We start from the raw sequence: 19,123 nt of genomic DNA on the forward strand, positions 1-19,123 counted from the left end.
TTTCCGTCAAGATAACTGCTCTTGTTCAAACAATTATTCTTTTTACATGGTGAGTGTTTATCAGTTACCTACTCAAATCTACTACTATCCATACTAACATAGCCAGATATCAAAATTCAGAAATTGAATTATACAAGGTCTCCGTGGGTATTGTGTAGTAACTTCAGCATGTGGGATTTACCGAGAGTGAAGAGTGGCAGCGTTGAGCTTCTATGTTGTCTGATCTATATCCATGGAAGACGTGTGTAAACATCAATAAAAACAAGAGTTTTGACATTTAAACAACCTAATATAGAATATGTTAAAAATATACAAAACTCAATTCAAATATATGAATTTGAACAAGATGTTAGTGAATCTGAAGCTTGGGGCACTTTCAGTGTCAAAGCATTTATAAAAGAAAGTAAAGTAAGTTTTATTTGCTCACTGTATAAGAATTATGGGAATATTCCTATGCATTGGAAAGATACAATCATATTTCTACTGATGTAACACTATTGCCGCCATTGAATGAAGAAATGCAATGTGGACTTGTTTCTTCATGATACAAAAGTCTGACCATTGTTTGCTTAAATTATTTCAAGTGTCTATCAATAAAGCATTTTCGATGTCATTGTCACTATAAAGAATCTATCGAAGCCATCGACCTACAAAGTCTAGAAAGGGCATGAGGATGTTAAAAATGACATTGAAATCAAAATTATTAGTTTCAAAAAGTGGGTTACGAAAATATTTATCAAAAAGAAAGTGCATTATTTAGCTTTTTACTTTTTGTTGGTCTGCAAGGAGCAAATTTGTCTCCCAAGATATTACGCTACGTATACATACGCGAGCTGAACTGCAGAACTAAACCTTAACTTATGGGAAAGGAACAAATCAACCGCAAATGGTGCGAAATGCCGCTTGCAGTTGCTTAGTTCCTTTCCAGTAATTCGAAGCGAGGCAACCGAATCAGGTGGAGAGTTTGGTTGTGGAATTAGTCATTATTGGTGGGCCGAATTATTCAACTGAATTTGTAAGACACGCCGTATCTAGAGTTGATACATCGATGATCGGCGCAATTGATCAATTTCTTTAAAATATTACATTGCATACATAGATTGATGCCATTAGGTTTTTTGAAAGCCTTTTTAACTATTGTTTATCTCTTCTTCATCACCTATTACTCGAGCTGTGTGAATTACAGTTTATTGACTGTTATTCTGCCATCCTAATTCATTATATAAATACGTAATATTATAAATAAATTACATGTGGCTCAGTCGGTAGGATCAGACATTATGTGTTATCTATCTGTATCAATAGAAAAAGATACCAACGTTATATATTAATACTATATGGTCAAATGGAGTATGTATTTACAATTTTTCACCTCGTTTTATAAGTGTGTTAGCTTTTAAATTTATTTATATAATTTTTTTTTTTTTTTAAGAAAGACAAACATTCCCGAGTTACGAATAACCTGAAAATATTTGAAAATCTCCTACTACCACCACAGTAGGCTGAAAATGTTGCTTGTGTTGTGTTGGAGGACATAGCTAGTCGAGGAATTGAACACACTACACCCGAGTGGGACCCAAGCGCGATGTCAACTCGGCCACCGACCGAGTTGACATATATACATTATATTTATATATAATTTATATACTTCGGCTTTTACATATGATACTTACAGTATAAGAAACATGAGCAAATAACAAAGTAAATAGAGATCCTGTTTGTTGTATAGGTCTCGCAAGTTAAGTTGGCTTCATCACAGTACTCACACAGATGCAAAACTTACATACAGCGTGTTTCGATTTAAGATTGAAAAAAAAAACAATTGATGATTATTTCACAATTGAGAACTCTAAGCCAAAGCGTGTTGAAGTCGGTCACATAAAACTTATTTTGTTTTACGACATCGTTATTGAAATATTGAAGTTTATCATTTTTTTTCTAAACTAATGTGATAATTTTCAGGATTGAATTCAAATGGGTAGGTATTCTTAAAAAAGACAATGGTATTGCTAACAATTCTTAGTCATTTATGTAAGAATGCTGTACATAACAAACTTCCATCGATAATTACCCTAATTCACGGAAATTACGGCAATTGGAATTTATGTGTACTATGAATGTATGTTTCATCAGAATACACAATTGGACGTCCGTCATTCCTATATTCTTCTAATTTAGTGAGATATGTGGTACGTTTAAGTCGGATATCATTTTTTTCAATAAGCAACTTTCGGTTTGTTTCTGTTTTTCTCCATCGAAAACCCAAATTGTGAACAACTTTCCTTAACGTAGTTATACACCCTGCGTAGTCGATGTCCCCTTTCAGAACTCTATGAATCTTTTTCATCGTTGGCAAAGACTTATGAACTAAATGAAAATCATACACACATCTTCTAATAACTTCCTTATCGAAATCATCTACATCTGATTTGGTTGATAGTCTGCGTCGTTTCTTCCCTGGTGTGCTGAAGGTTGGTCGTTGAGTTGACGATGATGACGGTTGTGTTTCTGCTTCCTTTGCCACTCCAGTTACGATACGTCGAATACTAGTCTGCGATACTCCAGTTGCCTTAGACGTCAAATCATATAAGTCAGTCATGCTTAAAAATTGACCACCGTTTTTTATATTATGCATAAAATAATTAAACACGCGGAATAAAATTTCACGACTTTGTCCATTCAGTGATTTGCCACGTCCCGTTTTGTAACAGGACTCCATGATGTCGTAATAAATATTCACTTGCACACTTTAAAAACACTCTGTAAATCTACTAATTCGAATTAAAAATGATGAAAACTATTTATTATTTCAAATTCAAAAATTGGTAATTATTTCACTTGCGATATGTAGGTGCACGTATGTTTAAATCAAATTACGAACTGAATGAATAGGACACCCCGTAAGTATACCCCGTAACGGTATTGTTAAAACTTGCCTCTCTTCTAACTAGTTACAATAAGTGAGCGTAAGCAAGACAGAGAGCCTTATCGCGTTAGTGGGCGGCGCTTGACGTTCACACAGATAGACCAATACATCAATTCTAAGCATTTTTATTGCTTCCTTCTTTCGTTGCGTTACCTATACCTTATTGGTACAGAGTAAATGCAAGTTGAAAAGTTCTAAATTAGAATTGTGTTAATAATAAACAGAACTTATGAGCGTTTATAACATCAACTTAATACACCATAGAATTTAAGATCATAATAAATGTAAATAAAAAAGCTAATAGTGAGATCCTGTACTCAATACAATGATAAAATAGATAAATATATGTGTAGATAGATGCTTAACGGTAGGTATAAAATATAAAGTATAAAATATATTTCTAGTAGAGATGATGATTACATATATATCACAAGACGGAAACCTAATTTCCTATGATATAATGTTAATAAATCCATAATGTGTATATAATTTTGAACTTGTGAAAAGAGGAAAAAAAAGAAATGTTAGTAAAATAAATTTATGATATTACAGCTTGTAAGGGTTTATATATATTTTTTTAATCATAAATTTAATAACTAAAATAAATAGGACAGTTGGTAGAGATATGTATAATATTTTCGCCGATGTAGTTAATAAATTTACGAAAGAACTTCTTATGGAGTACCTGTATCAGCCTTAGATAAATGGTTTGTGAGTACATATCTATATTGTGACAGCGATATATTCCATACATCTATTAAATGTCCATACGTATTGCCCAAGTTCTGGATTCTATGTAGCGAACTGTTGAATTGTGCGGCAGTTGCAGTGTTGTTACAGTAGTAAGGTAGTGATATTCTTGTATTTCTGGCCGGCACATTAAAATTAATTAGCTGCGGTAAATCAGGGCTGTCAACTTCATTATGTACGATTGTAAATAAAAATGCTCTGTAACTCAAATTTAACAAATGACAGCAAAAAATGTTGCTGAATCACCTGTCAAGAAAAATTGTAGGTAATGTGCAAACACTCTTTTGATAACCTTTATCAATACACTCCTTGAGTACATATACTGAAGTAGAAGAAAAATAATGAGTCACCTCCAAAAATTAATACTTCCCGTTTTTCAGTTTATTTGATATCTGTTTGCTAGACGGAAAGCTATAATACGAAATGTATCATCCAATGTAAATTTTCTTTGAAAGTTGTTTACTATTGGCACGGAGGTGACATTAACATAATAAACTAATTCACATTCGCCAGAGATTCGCCTCGGATGCTAATGTTTTATCTCATAATATTTCTCGATACAATAAATAAAAAGTTAAAAATAACATGTTATGTTATTCCGTCGTAGACGTAATGTTTTTTTTTTTCTGGGCTGAAATAAATGTTTGATATTGTTTTTAAAATGAAACGATTCAAAGAACATTTTTTGGGATTAGTAATTCTTTTTAAATTTATTCATTCAGTTAATTTAAAAACATACATACCCATTAATCTTGTAATTTATCATTTCAACTACATAATGTACAAAATTTAATAAAGACATATTTCTAAAATTTAAAATGTTAAAGTATTAACATTATTATTACCCTTCTCACACCTCGCATGAAAACTAAAAATACAGAAAATACCAGAATGTTGAATGTTTCCAATGAAATATGATACAAATGTACCACCCCAGCCAGGAGCGCTCCTGTCCCGGCGAGACCGGTATACCAGGGCGCACTGATTTGTTAGGACTTGGAACACATGCTCTGTATACATGGCAACCTAATAATCCTTTTTTAGGATGGGCAGGAATAAAGGAATTGATTGTGCATTATTGGTTTTTCTTATGTCATCCTTCTTCTTGTCTCTTTTTGGCTCTTTATGGTTTTTCTTGGTTCGCCTTGACACTTCTTTCATCTTTTCGCCCCTTCTTGTCTCTTCTTGGCTCTTCTGGTACTTCTTGGCTCTTCTTGTCTCTTTTTGGCTCTTCTTGTCTCCTTTTGGTTCTTCTTGACCCTTCTTGCATCTTCTCCCCCCTTTCTTGCTTCTTCTCGTCTCTTCTTGACTTTTCGTGCTTCTTTTGGCTTCCTCTCGCTTTTCGTGGTTCTTCTTGACTTCTCTTGGCTCTTCTATCTCTTCTTGGCTCCCCTCTTCTTCTCCCCTTCCTTACTTCTCCATGCCTCTTTTTGCTTCGGCTTGGCTCTTCTTGCTTCTTCTGGAATATTGAAATCAAATATTTTATGATTATAATCAGATGTAAAATGAAGTGATGAATCTGTACATGTTAAACAACTCTGTGACTTTCAAAGCTTGCCATCTAAATTCTGCTTCGTTGATATTAAATGTATCAATATCTGAAGTTGTTCTAAGATCTCCAGATATAGCGTAGGGAGTGTGGCGAAACCATCGCTCAGGGAGTGGAATCACAACCAGCAATAACCATCCCAATCTAAGGTGTGAGCTACCGTGTTCAGGCTGAATGACCTGGGGAACAGTGTCACAAACGGTGCCTCCGAGAAACAGGGTCGCAACTCGGAGTATTTAGACCTTACCCCAGCAAGCACTCGGGGCTCTGCTGGAGTAGACCTTCTATTTCCCTAGATACTCGTGGGATGAAAATTGGACCATTCGAAAACTCCCTCTTCCCTCTTGGGGCCTTCAGGGAACCAAGGAGGTGTGGAGATGTGACCCTCTTCCCTCGCAGGGCCTTTAGGGAACCAAGGGGGAGTGGACTCTTCTGTCGTGGGGCCTTCAGGGAACCAAGGAGGAGTGGAGAGGAAAGACTAGAACCTCTTCCCTCGTGGGGCCTTCAGGAAACCGAGGGGGAGTGGACTCCTACGCCGTGGGGCCATCAGGGAACCAAGGAAAAGTAGACTCCTCCGTCGCGATGCCTACAGGGAACCAAGGAGGAGTGGAGAGGAGAGACGAAACCCTCTTCCATCGTGGGTCCTTTAGGGAACCTAGGAGGAGTGGAGAGACAAAGTCCTCTTTCATCAGGGGGCCTTTAGGGAACCAAGGAGGAGTGGAGAGGAGAGACAAAGTCCTTTTCCATCGTGGGGCCTTTAGGGAACCAAGGAGAAATGAAGAGAAGAGACGAAGGCCTCTTCCCTCGTGGGACCTTCAGGGAACCGAGGGGGAATGGACTCTTCCACCATGGGGCCTTCAGGGAACCAAGGGGGATTGGAGAGGAGAGATGAGACCTGGGAAGACACATTGTCCAATGACAACCCTGGTGAACTTTATAAAAGGGACCGGGCGACGGTTAAAGGAATAAGGTAAAATGGGAGATAACACAATGAGCCTACAGCCCAGTGGTTCTTAACCTGGGTTCGATCGAACCCCAGGGGTTCGGTGAGTCAGTCTCGGGGGTTCGGTGGAGGTCAAGACCCCCAATTTATATTTGATGAAATCATTGAAATTCAGCAGAGCCAGGTTCAATAGCAACTCTTCAGAACAACATCGCTCTCAACTAATTGTTAAAAGAACCCGTTGACAAACTGATATCAATCAGTTTAACGGGACTTAATAGTAATAAAATGTATTTTTGAAAGTTAATAAATAATAAAAAAAACGTTTTGGTGTCAACAAATTCAAACATACCCTGTTATTGCTAAGAAAGCTCTGGAGATTTTTATACCGTTTGTTACAACATATCTTTGCGAGCAATCCTTTTCGAAGATGCTGGATATAAAAACGAAGGAGACTTTGTTGTGAAAATGACACGAGAGTGGCACTTGCCAAGGTAAAGCTGCGAATTTCTGAATTGGTTTCTGAAAGGCAACAGCCGAAGTCACACTGATTTAAAGTAAATAATAATTAATATGTTTCATGTTTTGGTTTAACCATTTAAATTTAATGTTTTGATACAATTTTGTACACCTATACACGGTGTCCGGAAACTCGTAGTACAAGCGGGAAACTGGAGAATCTACACCACATGGGGAACCCAAAAAAACATAAATTTTTTTGTTTTGAGCATTTTCAAAAAAAAAAAAAAAAAACCAAAAAAAAAATATTTTTCGGCTATTTTAGGGTTTAAGTTTTTTCTGGTGTTAAGGGGTTGAATAACAGATGTTTTAACCCTGCAGAGCAGAAATATTTTATGATTACACCGGGTTAAATGAAGGGTGATTTCAAAATAATGCTTCAAATCCGAGTTTCTTCATTTGTTTTACTTTCAAATAGTTTTAATTAGTTGGGTACTTTGATCTTCAGTAATAATTTATAAGAATTTGATTAAAAAAAAAAAAAAATTAAAAAAAAAAAATCAACTTCAAACTCGATAACGAAAGCTCAAATAAAAAAAAAATATACTACAAAATCGACTCCAAATGTGATGTAGATTCACCAGTTTCCCGCTTGTACTACGAGTTTCCGGACACCCTGTATATAAATATATACCATGTTTTGAATTTGTAAAAATCCAATTTTATTTTTCAAATTAGGAGGGGTTCGGTGAATGCGCATATGTAACTGGCGGGGTTCGGTACCTCCAAAAAGGTCAAGAACCACTGCTGTAGCCTAAGTGCTCACGGGAACTATATGTAAACCGTCTCCGCTCCATAAAAAAAAAGATCAAGTTTACTCTCTCCACTGGCATGACCATTCGCAAGTTAACCCTGCAGATTGTGAAGATAATACAGTCTATACTGTCGGCGACAAAGCTAACTATCGGGAACATGCTCTCCATGATTTCATAATAATAATAATAATAATTGGTATAGCGCCGGTTTTGTGCAAAATCACCTCAAGGGGGTCTGTGTTTCCTCCTGCAGCGTGATTCTTCAAGACCCAGGTTCACTTCATCCTTTTACGCAAAAAGACCCTCCACACAGCATCCCCAAAGATGAGATAGACCCTGGGAAAATTGTTTTCCCCATGGCCTCCTGTGTGGAGTTAATGTAAATTTTTATTTTTTTTAAATGACGTTTTCCGTTTTCGGACCATTTATGAATCAGTTTGAAGAAATGTGATACAATATGCACATCCCTTCTGACCTGATCATTCCGAGGATGTCCAAGAGAAAGTCAGTAGGATAGATAGATACAGTAGGGTAGTATCTAGTAGCCATACTCCCTATACACTCAGAATTTTCAGTTGAATTTGGTCTTCTGGAATTCTTAATACGTGACTAAGCCACCTCAGTTACGACTTATCTAAGAAAAGTGTTGGTTAGATGTCGGATCGTCAAGTTTCTCACACTCTGGAACGTATTCTCTCGTTCATCATCCAGATTTGGTAATCTTGTGTTAGCATGGGGCGATCACTGATTTACACCCTAACCATCTTACTTATTAGATTCTTACGGTGACCGGATAAATCATCAAAATGATAATTCATCACATTTTTAAAAAGTTATATAAAGTCATGGAAAGTGATGAAACAAAAACTTTATTAACTGGGTTAAGTAGGTTAGGTTAGGTTTAATTTTTTTTTTCATCGTTTCTAATGACTTATCACTTTTTAAAGCTGTGTTAAATTGTCACTGTGTTGAGTTATCATGGAACCGATTCTTACGCCCTGTTTCAGTGTTGGTAAAGGTAAGCTGTGCTTTAGCTAGGTTTGGCGCTATTTTAACCGTACCTACACCGTTGTAATATGTGAAGTTGTCACTATTCCAGCCTTATGCGCCGTTTTATATTTACACTGTAAATATAAGTATAGGGTAAAGGTAGTGAACTGTAGTATTCTTTATTAGGTAATTATTCTTTCCAGGCGTTTGCGGAGCCATCATCCCGTGGAACTTCCCGCTGCTGATGGCGGTGTGGAAGCTGGGCCCCGCGCTGGCCGCCGGCAACACGGTGGTGCTGAAACCGGCCGAGCAGACCTCCCTCACCGCCCTCTACCTGGCGCAGCTGGCCAAGGAGGCCGGCTTCCCGCCAGGTGTGCTGAACGTGGTCCCGGGCTACGGCACCGCTGGCCAGGCCATACTGCACAACAAGCACGTCGATAAGGTGGCATTTACAGGTAATTCATTTTGACAACCCCTAGAACGTTAGAGGAAATTATATTTATTTATTTATATACGGGCTTTTACAAACATTTGATATACATAACAGTTTAGTGCAACACTAACAAGAAATAAAAGTTTGCTATTAGTTATATAGAAAATCAATACAGAAGAATAGTATTATGCTTATGAGTTATTAATATTATTGAGGAATGTTACTATAGCCTTCTTGTAACTGTATTCAATTCCGTTGAATACATTTAAAATTTCTGCAAAATTATTGTCAACTGCATGTAATCTAGGTATAATATTGTTACCTGTCAAAAATCACACTATGTAACTTGATTAAATTTTTTTTTTAAATGGCGGGTACTTAGATTTAAAAGATTCTTTTTTAATTTGTATCTACCCTGTTATATTTATATTTATTTACTCGAGAATTCCTATACATGTTTCGTTGGTTTTATGTTTATACTAGTGGACCCCGTAATGTTTCGCTATTGCTAATGTTTTTCTCGAGCGTCTCCAAACATCTTCCACCTTCCACTACTGTATACCACAATGTTACTGTTAAAAAACTCCATTACATCGACTTTAATTCCATTCCGTATCGCACTCTGGTGCAGAGATATTGTGTTAAGTATTACTTTGGCGCCCCTTCTAGCATTCAATCCACTTTCTAAATACTAAATACTCCTGGCACTAATAAAAACAAACTTTTCAGCAATATCGGTACTATTTTTAGAGTTTTGCGAGCACACATATGCAAGCTGAATTTTTATATCTCTAAATATTGTAAAACGAAGTCGCTATTTGCGTCTGTCTATTAGTGCGCTTAGTTCTTCTAAACTATGCAACGGATTTCGATAGGGTTTTCACTATCATTTAGAGAATTTTTAACAAATCTTTTTCGGATTTGCTTTTGATTTGAAAATTACGATCTGAAAACATTTTTAATAATTATCGTGCCTCAGTGTCATAAAATAAAATAAAACATGCAAAAAGCATGGTGACACACCAAAAAGGTGACTTTTTGTTTTCTTAAATCAAAACTGATGTGGCAAAGTGCAATTTCAACCTTATTGCCACCAGCGCAAACAAAAAAAATCGAATGGAGTTATAGAATCTATGCTATTTTTATACCAAAAAGTTGTCTAAAATCAAAACTTATATTTGATATCTGTGGGTCTTTTCTTTGTAGTTTTATTTTAGACTTATGTGGCTCAACACTCTCCGCGGTAATTGGATAAAAGAGAACAGTGACCAAACAGAATACTATAAAATAATAGGGTAAGTTAGGTTCAGTTAGATTACTTGTTATAATGGTTGTTCAAAAGTTGTGTAAAATTTAAAACACTTTTATTAGTGAGGGGGTAAGTATGTAAAACAAGAGATTTAAGAAATTTAGTGGGGGCTATCGCTAAATATGTCCAGAATACTGCCACTACACACTGGGTGTCATATACATATTATAGTCGACACATTCGCACGAGAGGTTAGGAGAAGGTTAAGTTGGTTTTTTGGAAAGGAATATAGAATGTTCGGGATTTTTAGTAAACAGTGATTGTTATTGATTTTGAGGCCAAGAGGGAAGATTCTACGTGGTTATTTATAATTTTGAAAATAAATTTGTCACGGTGTTTATTAAATGTTTCCAATATGAAATATTCTAGGCGTTTCTTATACATAAGCCGGTAAGCAGAAAAAACTTGTTTTAAAAGAAAGGTAAACATTCCTGGGTTACAAATTACCTGACAATATTTGAAAATCTCCTTCTACATACTGCGGAAAATGTTGCTTGTGTTGTGATGGAGGACTTAGCCAGCCGAGGAATTGACCACACCAGGCCTGGGTGGGACTCAAACGCGATGGTAACTCAGCCACCGACTGGACATTCTCTTCATTGTTCACAGTTTTTTAACACTTTTCTTCAAAGTTCTGTTTGTGACGGAACCACTTATATTAAAAGGGTCTTTTCTTCTCTCCAGGATCGACGGAAGTGGGGAAGCTCATCCAGAAGGGGTCAGCCACAACTGGGCTGAAGAGGATCACTCTGGAACTGGGCGGCAAATCCCCCAACATCGTATTTGGAGATGTGGACGTGGACCATGCCGTGGAACAGGCCCACTTCGGACTGTTCTTCAACATGGGACAGTGCTGCTGTGCCGGTGAGCTTTTTATTTATTCAGGAACAACTTTTTCTTTAACTTACTTTAAAGGTTATACCCATCAATGTAATATGTATATCAATATCGCATCTAGGAATCGAACCCAGGATCTCTTATTTTACCGGGACAGGCGTCTTAAACCACTTTACCGTTGGGACTTATTTATTAGGCGTCATATTTCAAATTCCAAGTTAACAATATCATCTTGCAACTAATTATATATTAATATATAATATTTGTATATTGTTAACGGGTGCAGTGTACCAATATAGCGTTATAAGTATCCAAGCGATTTAGATACATGTACTATTGAATCAATTTTTGGCGCTTCGACATTGACAGTTTATAGTGCAATAATTTTTACAAATAATTTTGTTTTACAAAATGTGTTTTGTTTTTTATTCATATTTTATTGTAAACATACATTTTTTGCACAGCTTACCGCTATTATCATATTTACGTCTTTTGACGTTCTAATGTTCTGAGTGGTTAAATGATATTTTGAAACGAAAAGTTATAATTTTTGTCAGTGGTTTTGCGAGTGCAACACAAGCAGTACTTATAAACAACAGACTGAGGTTGGAGTTAATGATTTAAAAACTTTAATAGGAAAAGATCTTTCAAAAGGAAAAGAAAAAAATTAATTAGTTAAATGTGTAAATAATTAGATAAATAATCTTAAATTAAACAATATTTTACTGCCGGCTTCAGAATATGCGAGTACCGGAAAATTAATTACATACATTGGCATTTTTATAATATTCACTACGCATTAGCAATATGTATTATCATTTCATATTCATTTTTTTTCGATAGACCTTCCACTTCTGGACTCCTAGAGTATGAGTATGATGCTTAATAAATAGTTCCCAATGGTCAAGTGGTTTAAGAAACATGTCCCGGTAAAACAAGAGATCCTGGATTAGATTACTAGTTGTGACCATAATCTTTTTTATTTTTCTTTGTCTTGTTCTGTTTCATGTTTCATTTAGATTTAATAGTATTATCTTCTTCTTCTTCTTCTTCTGTTTTTATTCCAAAAGGGTTAGTGTGTGTTTCTATAAAGTAAGCTTCAAATTGTGTTTATATTAAATCTAAAGATTGTATTTGTAGGTTCCAGGACATTTGTCCAGGACACAATCTACGATGAGTTTGTGGAGAAGAGTGCTGCGAGAGCTCAGAAGAGGAAGGTCGGAGACCCCTTTGACTTCCACACCGAGCAGGGGCCACAGGTATGATGCCGTGTGACATGTTATGTATATGTTCTGTCCTCAGCGTGCTCCAATGGAATTTCGGAGAAATTAGGAGATAATCTGATAGTTAGTCTGGGGATTTAACCATTCAGATGAAAATTCCCACTAATTCTTCCCAAAAATAATTTCCTGAGAATTTACCCATCACTAGCCGCACACGCTTGTGGGATATATAAGAGAACAAGTTTGCCACAAAAACATATTTTATGTTTGTGGAATACATGGGCGAGGAAATAAAGGTATGGTTTTGTGTGCAACTTGTAAAAGTTTATTTCGAAGTTACCCATTTGTAGTACATAATATGTCTTTGGTATAACTATATATATTTGGATATCCAATATGATATAATGACATTATGCTAATGATATCCAATTAAGATATTATGCAGCATCATAGTCTCTCTGTACCTAGATTCCAGACAGTTAAATATAACTTCCACCTTTGTGTAAGTATTTAAATACTTCAGTTTTATTGTGATGTTCATTAACACGATTATGTAGCATTGTGTTTCTTTTTGCTGTAGATCGATGTAGACCAGCGTGACAAAATTGTGTCTCTCATCAAGAGCGGCAAGGATCAGGGTGCCAAGGTGGTGGCAGGAGGCAACATGTGGGGCGAGAAAGGCTACTTCATCGAGCCAACTGTCTTCGCCGATGTACAAGACGACATGGACATTGCCAAGCAAGAGGTACAGTTCATCACACATCTATTATGTATTTATCGTATTGATGAAACTTACTCATCTTCATTTGATTCCTATTTCATCGAGCCAACTTTCTTCGCTGGTGTTTAAGACGATATAGGCATTGCAAAGCATGAGGTACAGTTTATCACATCTAATGTATGTTCATCATATTGATCCACTTCATTAGAATGCTACTTCATCAAACCAATGATATGGACATTGCAAAGCCAGAGGTACAGTTTACGAGATCTAATGTACTTTCATCAAATTGATGAAACTTGATCAACTTTTTGCTACTAAAACTATGCTACTTTCAGATTGCTACTTCATCAAACCATGTGGCTTCGTTGATGTAAAAGAAGATATGGACATTGCAAACAGTGGTGGCTAGCTCTAAGGAGCGTTGGAGCAACGCACTCCCAAAATTTCCAACCACCCATTACAAGCCGCCACTGATTGCAAAGCATGAGGTAGTTTTGGGTTGATTGTGATAGATCGAATCACTTTGATCCGATCATAAACCAACGATTGATCGAATCGCTTTATCAAAAAAGATTTGATGGATCAGCTGTCAACTAAGCACCCGTGATAGGCGTGGTGAACAACTAAAGATATATAAATTTTGCAGACTGGGCGCCTTAAGTCTCGTTACTTTTGTAACAGATGGCGGAAAAAGATGGTATGAATATGTTTGAACAGTTTTACAGGCATTTACCACAAGTTTCCGAACACCATGTATATTTTTAATATTTCTGAATTCCGTCGAAAGTTATTTTTTACTTCTTACTGCTTTTATTTCTATTTTTTTTTTACATGCTCGTGACGCATTTTAATGTCTCTTTTATATAAAGCTACGATACTTTGTTTCGCCAAAAAATTAAAGAAAAAATCATACATCGTATCATATGATAAAATCATAATTAATTGTAAAATGGATTTATTATGACTTCGGTTGCAGCATTTCATGCGATATTTTGTCAGTCCGTGCGGATGCGTTTTACGTGGATTCAATAAAAAAATGAAAATCGTCTAATGCTTACGATCTTCTGCCGGGAAAGGCTCGATATATTTTATTATTTTAAATGAATAACACAAATAAATTAACTTGCACATGCCGGGATTTGAACATATGACCTCTGGATTGCTAGTCGAGGGCCTAACCCCTCGACCACGAAGGCCGTCGATATTATTAGTTAATTAACATATTATCAATGAAGTTACAAGCACATTATTATTATTTTGAAAAATTTTATAAAAAAAGGTGGTTTTTTTTTTTTTTAGTCGATGGCGGTTTACTTACGTTCCCCGCAAGCACTTAGGTTATAGGCCCATTGTACTATCTCCCATTTTACCTCATTCCCTTGCCAGTAACCCGGTCCCTTTTATGAAGTTCACCAGGGCTGTCATTGGATATGTGGCGATGTCTTCTGGTTCCACACTGTGTCTTCCCAGGTATCTGAGCCTTATTCCCAGCAGAGCGGGACATTGGCACCATAGGTGAATTGGAGTCTCTTCCTCCTCTTCACATTTCCTACAGATGTTGGTGTTTTCCACTCCCAACAGTTGCATGTGTCTCCTGAGATGGCAGTGTCCCGTTAATAGTCCTACCAGTTCCCTCAGTGAGTTTCTGTCCATATCGAGTAGTTGCCTGGTTCGGTTAGGGTCCGGTCCGTTTATGAGTACTTTAGATTGCCTCATTCCGGGTGCCTTCTTCCATTCCTTCCAGTGTTGGGATTTGACCCACCTCTTGATATGTAGTTTGGTGTGGCAAGCTGCTACTCCTACGGCCGGCTCAGATCCTGCAAGTGGTGCTTTCGCACCTTTCCTTGCTAGTTCGTCAGCCCGCTCGTTGCCCTCAATACCTTTATGTCCTGGTACCCAGAGCAGGGTTACTTTATTGATGGTCGCCAGTTCTATAAGGATAGTCCTGCATTCCATCACCAGTCTGGAGTCGCATCGGTTACTTTCCAGTGCCATTAAGGCCGCCTGGCTATCCGAACATATGTTTATGTTCTTATTTCTGTACCCGATACTCAAAAAAAAAAAAGGTGGTTACAAAGTGATTTATTTTCTTTAAATACAATGATGCCACAAAGTGAATTTAAACTAAATTATTGAAGAACTTATGTACATATTTATTACTATTTATTTCTTTCGTTTATTTATTTATTTCACGCCTATTAAGGCTTTTACATACATATACACGGTGTCCGGAAACTCGTAGTACAAGCGGGAATCTGGAGAATCTACACCACATGGGGAACCCAAAAAAACATAAAGTTTTTTGATTTGAGCATTTTCAAAAAAAAAAAAAAACCAAAAAAAAATATTTTTTGGCTATTTTAGGGTTAAAGTTTTTTCTGGTGTTTAGGGTTGAATAACAGATGTTTTAACCCTGCAGAGCAGAAATATTTTATGATTACACCGGGTTAAATGAAGGGTGATTTCAAAATAATGCTTCATATCCGAGTTTCTTCATTTTTTTTACTTTCAAATAGTTTTAATTAGTTGGGTACTTTGATCTTCAGTAATAATTTATAAGAATTTGATTAAAAAAAAAAAAAAAAAAAATCAACTTCAAACTCGATTTACTCGATAACGAAAGCTCAAATAAATAAAAAATATACTACAAAATCGACTCCAAATGTGATGTAGATTCACCAGTTTCCCGCTTGTACTACGAGTTTCCGGACACCCTGTATATAAAAAATATTTACGAAATTATACATGAAAATAGTGCAGGAAACGACTATTTAAAACAATTGCAGAAAAATAAATATAAAGTCAAAATGTCACTGAACTTGATCTACACAGCATGCAGGCACAAAATATAAAAAATCCAAAATATTTTTTTCTGTTTCAGTTGACAAAATTATTATGTGTTAGTCAAATCAAATTAAATACCTTTATTAAAATATTCCACCACTTGATGAAAAAAACTTCAATAGGGTATGCTTATATATTGAAATTGATGTACTAAATATATCAACAACATCGTAGTATTTGTTTCCTAGCTGTTGAATCCGTCGCATAGTATTTATTTTACAGTTACATTCATTCAATTGTAAATGTAAATCCAATCGACGACCAATCGGTGGCTGAGTTGACATCGCGTAGTGTGTTCAATTCCTCGGCTGCCTAAGTCCTCCATCAAAACACAAGCAACATTTCCCGCTTACTGTGGTGGTAGTAGGAGATTTGGAGGATTGTGATTATCACCAATTTAAATGGGTTGTTGGCTTAATGATTCTGTGGTTCTCCAATCCGCAGAATCCAAGGTGAAGTGATTACTCTCAGTGTGCAATAATGAGAATTCGGATATTACCAATTAAGTTTTTATTTTAACAAAACTCAAGTTACAATAATTTTATGAACAAAAACAGATCGCGTACGCTAGAGGAGATTTAGGGCTTAAACGACGGCTAGACCGCTGGAGACAGAATGAATTTTTTGCCGCGCGAGGTATCGCGCGCAGGTTTACAATGATACCAGTCTCACAAGAATGTGGGTAAAAGTAATGTTGTCATTATTTTATAGATGTAAACTCCCTATAATTTACCCTAAAGAGATTTTCAAATATTGTCAAGCGTCAGCTACACTACTCGCTTCGACGCTTCGACGAAGTCCTCGACGAAGTTAGCCGAAGTTCGAAGTGCGTGCCCACACACTCGTGCAACTTCGCGAGTAACTCAGTCCAGTCCTTTGACTCGGGCGCATTTACCGACAACAATCGGAAGTCGGGCGAAGCGAAGCAAAGTTGCCCGAAGCGAAGTGAAGTTCGTGCCCACACTATCGTATTCGGTCAACTTCGCGAGTAGTGTAGTTGGGCTTTAAGGTTATTCGTAATCCAGGAATGTTCGTCTTTCTTTTAAATTATTAAATAAAAATAAAATTAATTATATAGAAAGCATATTATATTATGTAGCGTAAAGTAAGAATGATGTTGTGTATTGTAAATAATTTAAAATATAACTTTTCGCAAACACTATTACTACTTCAGAAGTATTTACCAATTTTAAAAGAATTGCGCCATAACTAACCAAAAGATTATATGAATTTCTTTCGTATGAATTGTGAAAATTTCAGCTTATGAAGTTGTTGCTTAGACTTAGAAAGGATTTTAGCTAAAAAGTCCCGGTTCTCACAGAAAATTAAGATGGAAATACATTTATTCCTTTACAAAACTCCACAAGCTCATCATATTATGCCCAATTATTAATTTCTGTTAGTGTATAATGGTAGTTATATTAATTCTTTGCTTTTAATTATTCATAAACTCAAATCAGTCGATAAAAAGCCATAAACAAAAAAAAAGTAAGAAAGCATCCGTGTACATGTAGTTGCTCAGCAGGCGAACTGACGGGTGAACTGGCCTTTCGGACTGATTTTCACATTGACATATTACACATACATTTCGGCCCATGTTTTGGAACGAAGTGTGTTGGGACCGTCGGGACAGAGGGCATGTGTAGACACTATTCTTCTACACGAGAGCTGAAACTCTAAAATTTTAACTCCAAGTTCGACAGCATTTCATTTAGAGATTAAGAAACTCAACATTGCAACACCCACTCTTCAAAAACACCCAAAAACCAATTCAATCATTATTAGTATTGAACCGCCCAACAGTCCAAAACCAGTGAGACTATGGCATCCTCAATTGGGTATATTGTGAGGCTGAAGGTAGTAGGGAAGGAAAGAGAAAGGTTGGGAAGTATCTGGCTATTCAGAACTGGTCACTAAACATGGCTAAAACCATTTCAAGCAATTTGATACTGAGAGTATCTATTACTCTGGAACGTACTGCTATTTTTCTATGCCTATTTTTCTGTAGGTACCGAAATTATATAAAATATGTTCTTAAGATTTATACACTCTATTATTATTTTATCCACACATATATAATATTGTGTCCAGAATCTCGTAGTATAGGCAGGAAACTGGTATTTATATTATAGTAAATCTCATTTGGAGTCAATTTTGTGGTATAAATTAGGGGGTAAATAACAGCTATTTGTCTGTAAAATTTGCACACATCGAAAAGAGTTTTTTTGGGGGTCTCTCTTTACACGTGACGAAACTACGAGTTTAATGTGTTGGTCTTTTGTGCAGATTTTCGGTCCAGTACAACAGATTCTGAAGTTCTCTTCGATGGAAGAAGTTCTCCACAGAGCCAATGATTCAGAATATGGACTGGCCGCAGCCGTTTTCACCAAGGATATTGACAGAGCTAACTATATGACTCAGGTAATTCATTAATTACCACACTTTACGGAGGCGAAAGTCCAGCTCGAAAAAATAGATTTTGTTTTAAACTGCTATATCTTTTGAATTAATTTTTAAAAACGCAGTATTCACTCAAATTATAGGTAGATCTGCCTTTCCCGCATATATTGCTAGTTGCTCCCTCAGGGAGTTTTTAACCTTATTGAGTAGTTGCCTGGTTCAGTACCAATAACCAAATCAATTATTTTTCAGGGTCTTCAAGCTGGAACTGTCTGGATTAACTGCTATAACGTATTTGCCCCCCAACTGCCTTTCGGGGGCTACAAACTGTCCGGACACGGAAGGGAGAATGGACCGTACGGCATCCGCGCCTATACCGAAATCAAGACTGTCATCACCAAAGTGTCTCAGAAGAACTCGTAAAAACTTACCCATTCGTTAACCTTATCTACGCAGCTTTCACATATGTGATCCATCCCCACAGGCAGATGTCGCATAAATACTAAAACAGATACACTGAAATTCCGTTGAAAAGGCCAGCACTGTAAAGGTTAAATTAATCTGAAAACAAATTTGATTGGTGTGCCATAACATAACATAACACATCGGCAAAAACACATTGATGTTAAATAGTTTTTGTTTTTACTAATGTATCTTATAGGAAATGAAAAAGACCAATTATAATTATTTTTAGTTTAAGCCTGCCACTTTTTTTCATTTTGAATTACTTATAATTATTTTTTATTAAATATTTCATCATCATACTTATTATGGTTATACGAAAATAAATAAAAAGTTGTTTCTTGATAATAAATTGTGCGCACATTACAAGAACATTGTATACACACTTAGTCATATGATAAACCATTTTTATACATCAACTAGTATATAAGAGCATATAAAGAGGAATTTATTCACATT

At 36.2% G+C, this 19,123-nt stretch overlaps 1 protein-coding gene across 1 annotated transcript in view; it reads left to right on the forward strand.

The window, feature by feature from the left end:
- Aldh (Aldehyde dehydrogenase) overlaps positions 1 to 19,123 on the forward strand; it is a 41,612-nt gene extending 22,489 nt beyond the window's left edge. Inside the window, exons 5-10 of the mRNA XM_089641621.1 lie at positions 8,636 to 8,887; positions 10,859 to 11,038; positions 12,152 to 12,270; positions 12,815 to 12,979; positions 18,089 to 18,223; positions 18,455 to 19,123. Of these exons, the coding sequence (XP_089497747.1) occupies positions 8,636 to 8,887; positions 10,859 to 11,038; positions 12,152 to 12,270; positions 12,815 to 12,979; positions 18,089 to 18,223; positions 18,455 to 18,625 (1,022 nt within the window). The 3' untranslated portion in view covers positions 18,626 to 19,123. The remainder of the gene's footprint in view (positions 1 to 8,635; positions 8,888 to 10,858; positions 11,039 to 12,151; positions 12,271 to 12,814; positions 12,980 to 18,088; positions 18,224 to 18,454) is intronic.

The sequence above is a fragment of the Hesperophylax consimilis genome, chromosome 2 (assembly GCF_061612785.1).
Source record: "Hesperophylax consimilis isolate HC1 chromosome 2, BYU_Hcon_1.0, whole genome shotgun sequence".
Lineage (NCBI taxonomy): Eukaryota > Metazoa > Arthropoda > Insecta > Trichoptera > Limnephilidae > Hesperophylax > Hesperophylax consimilis.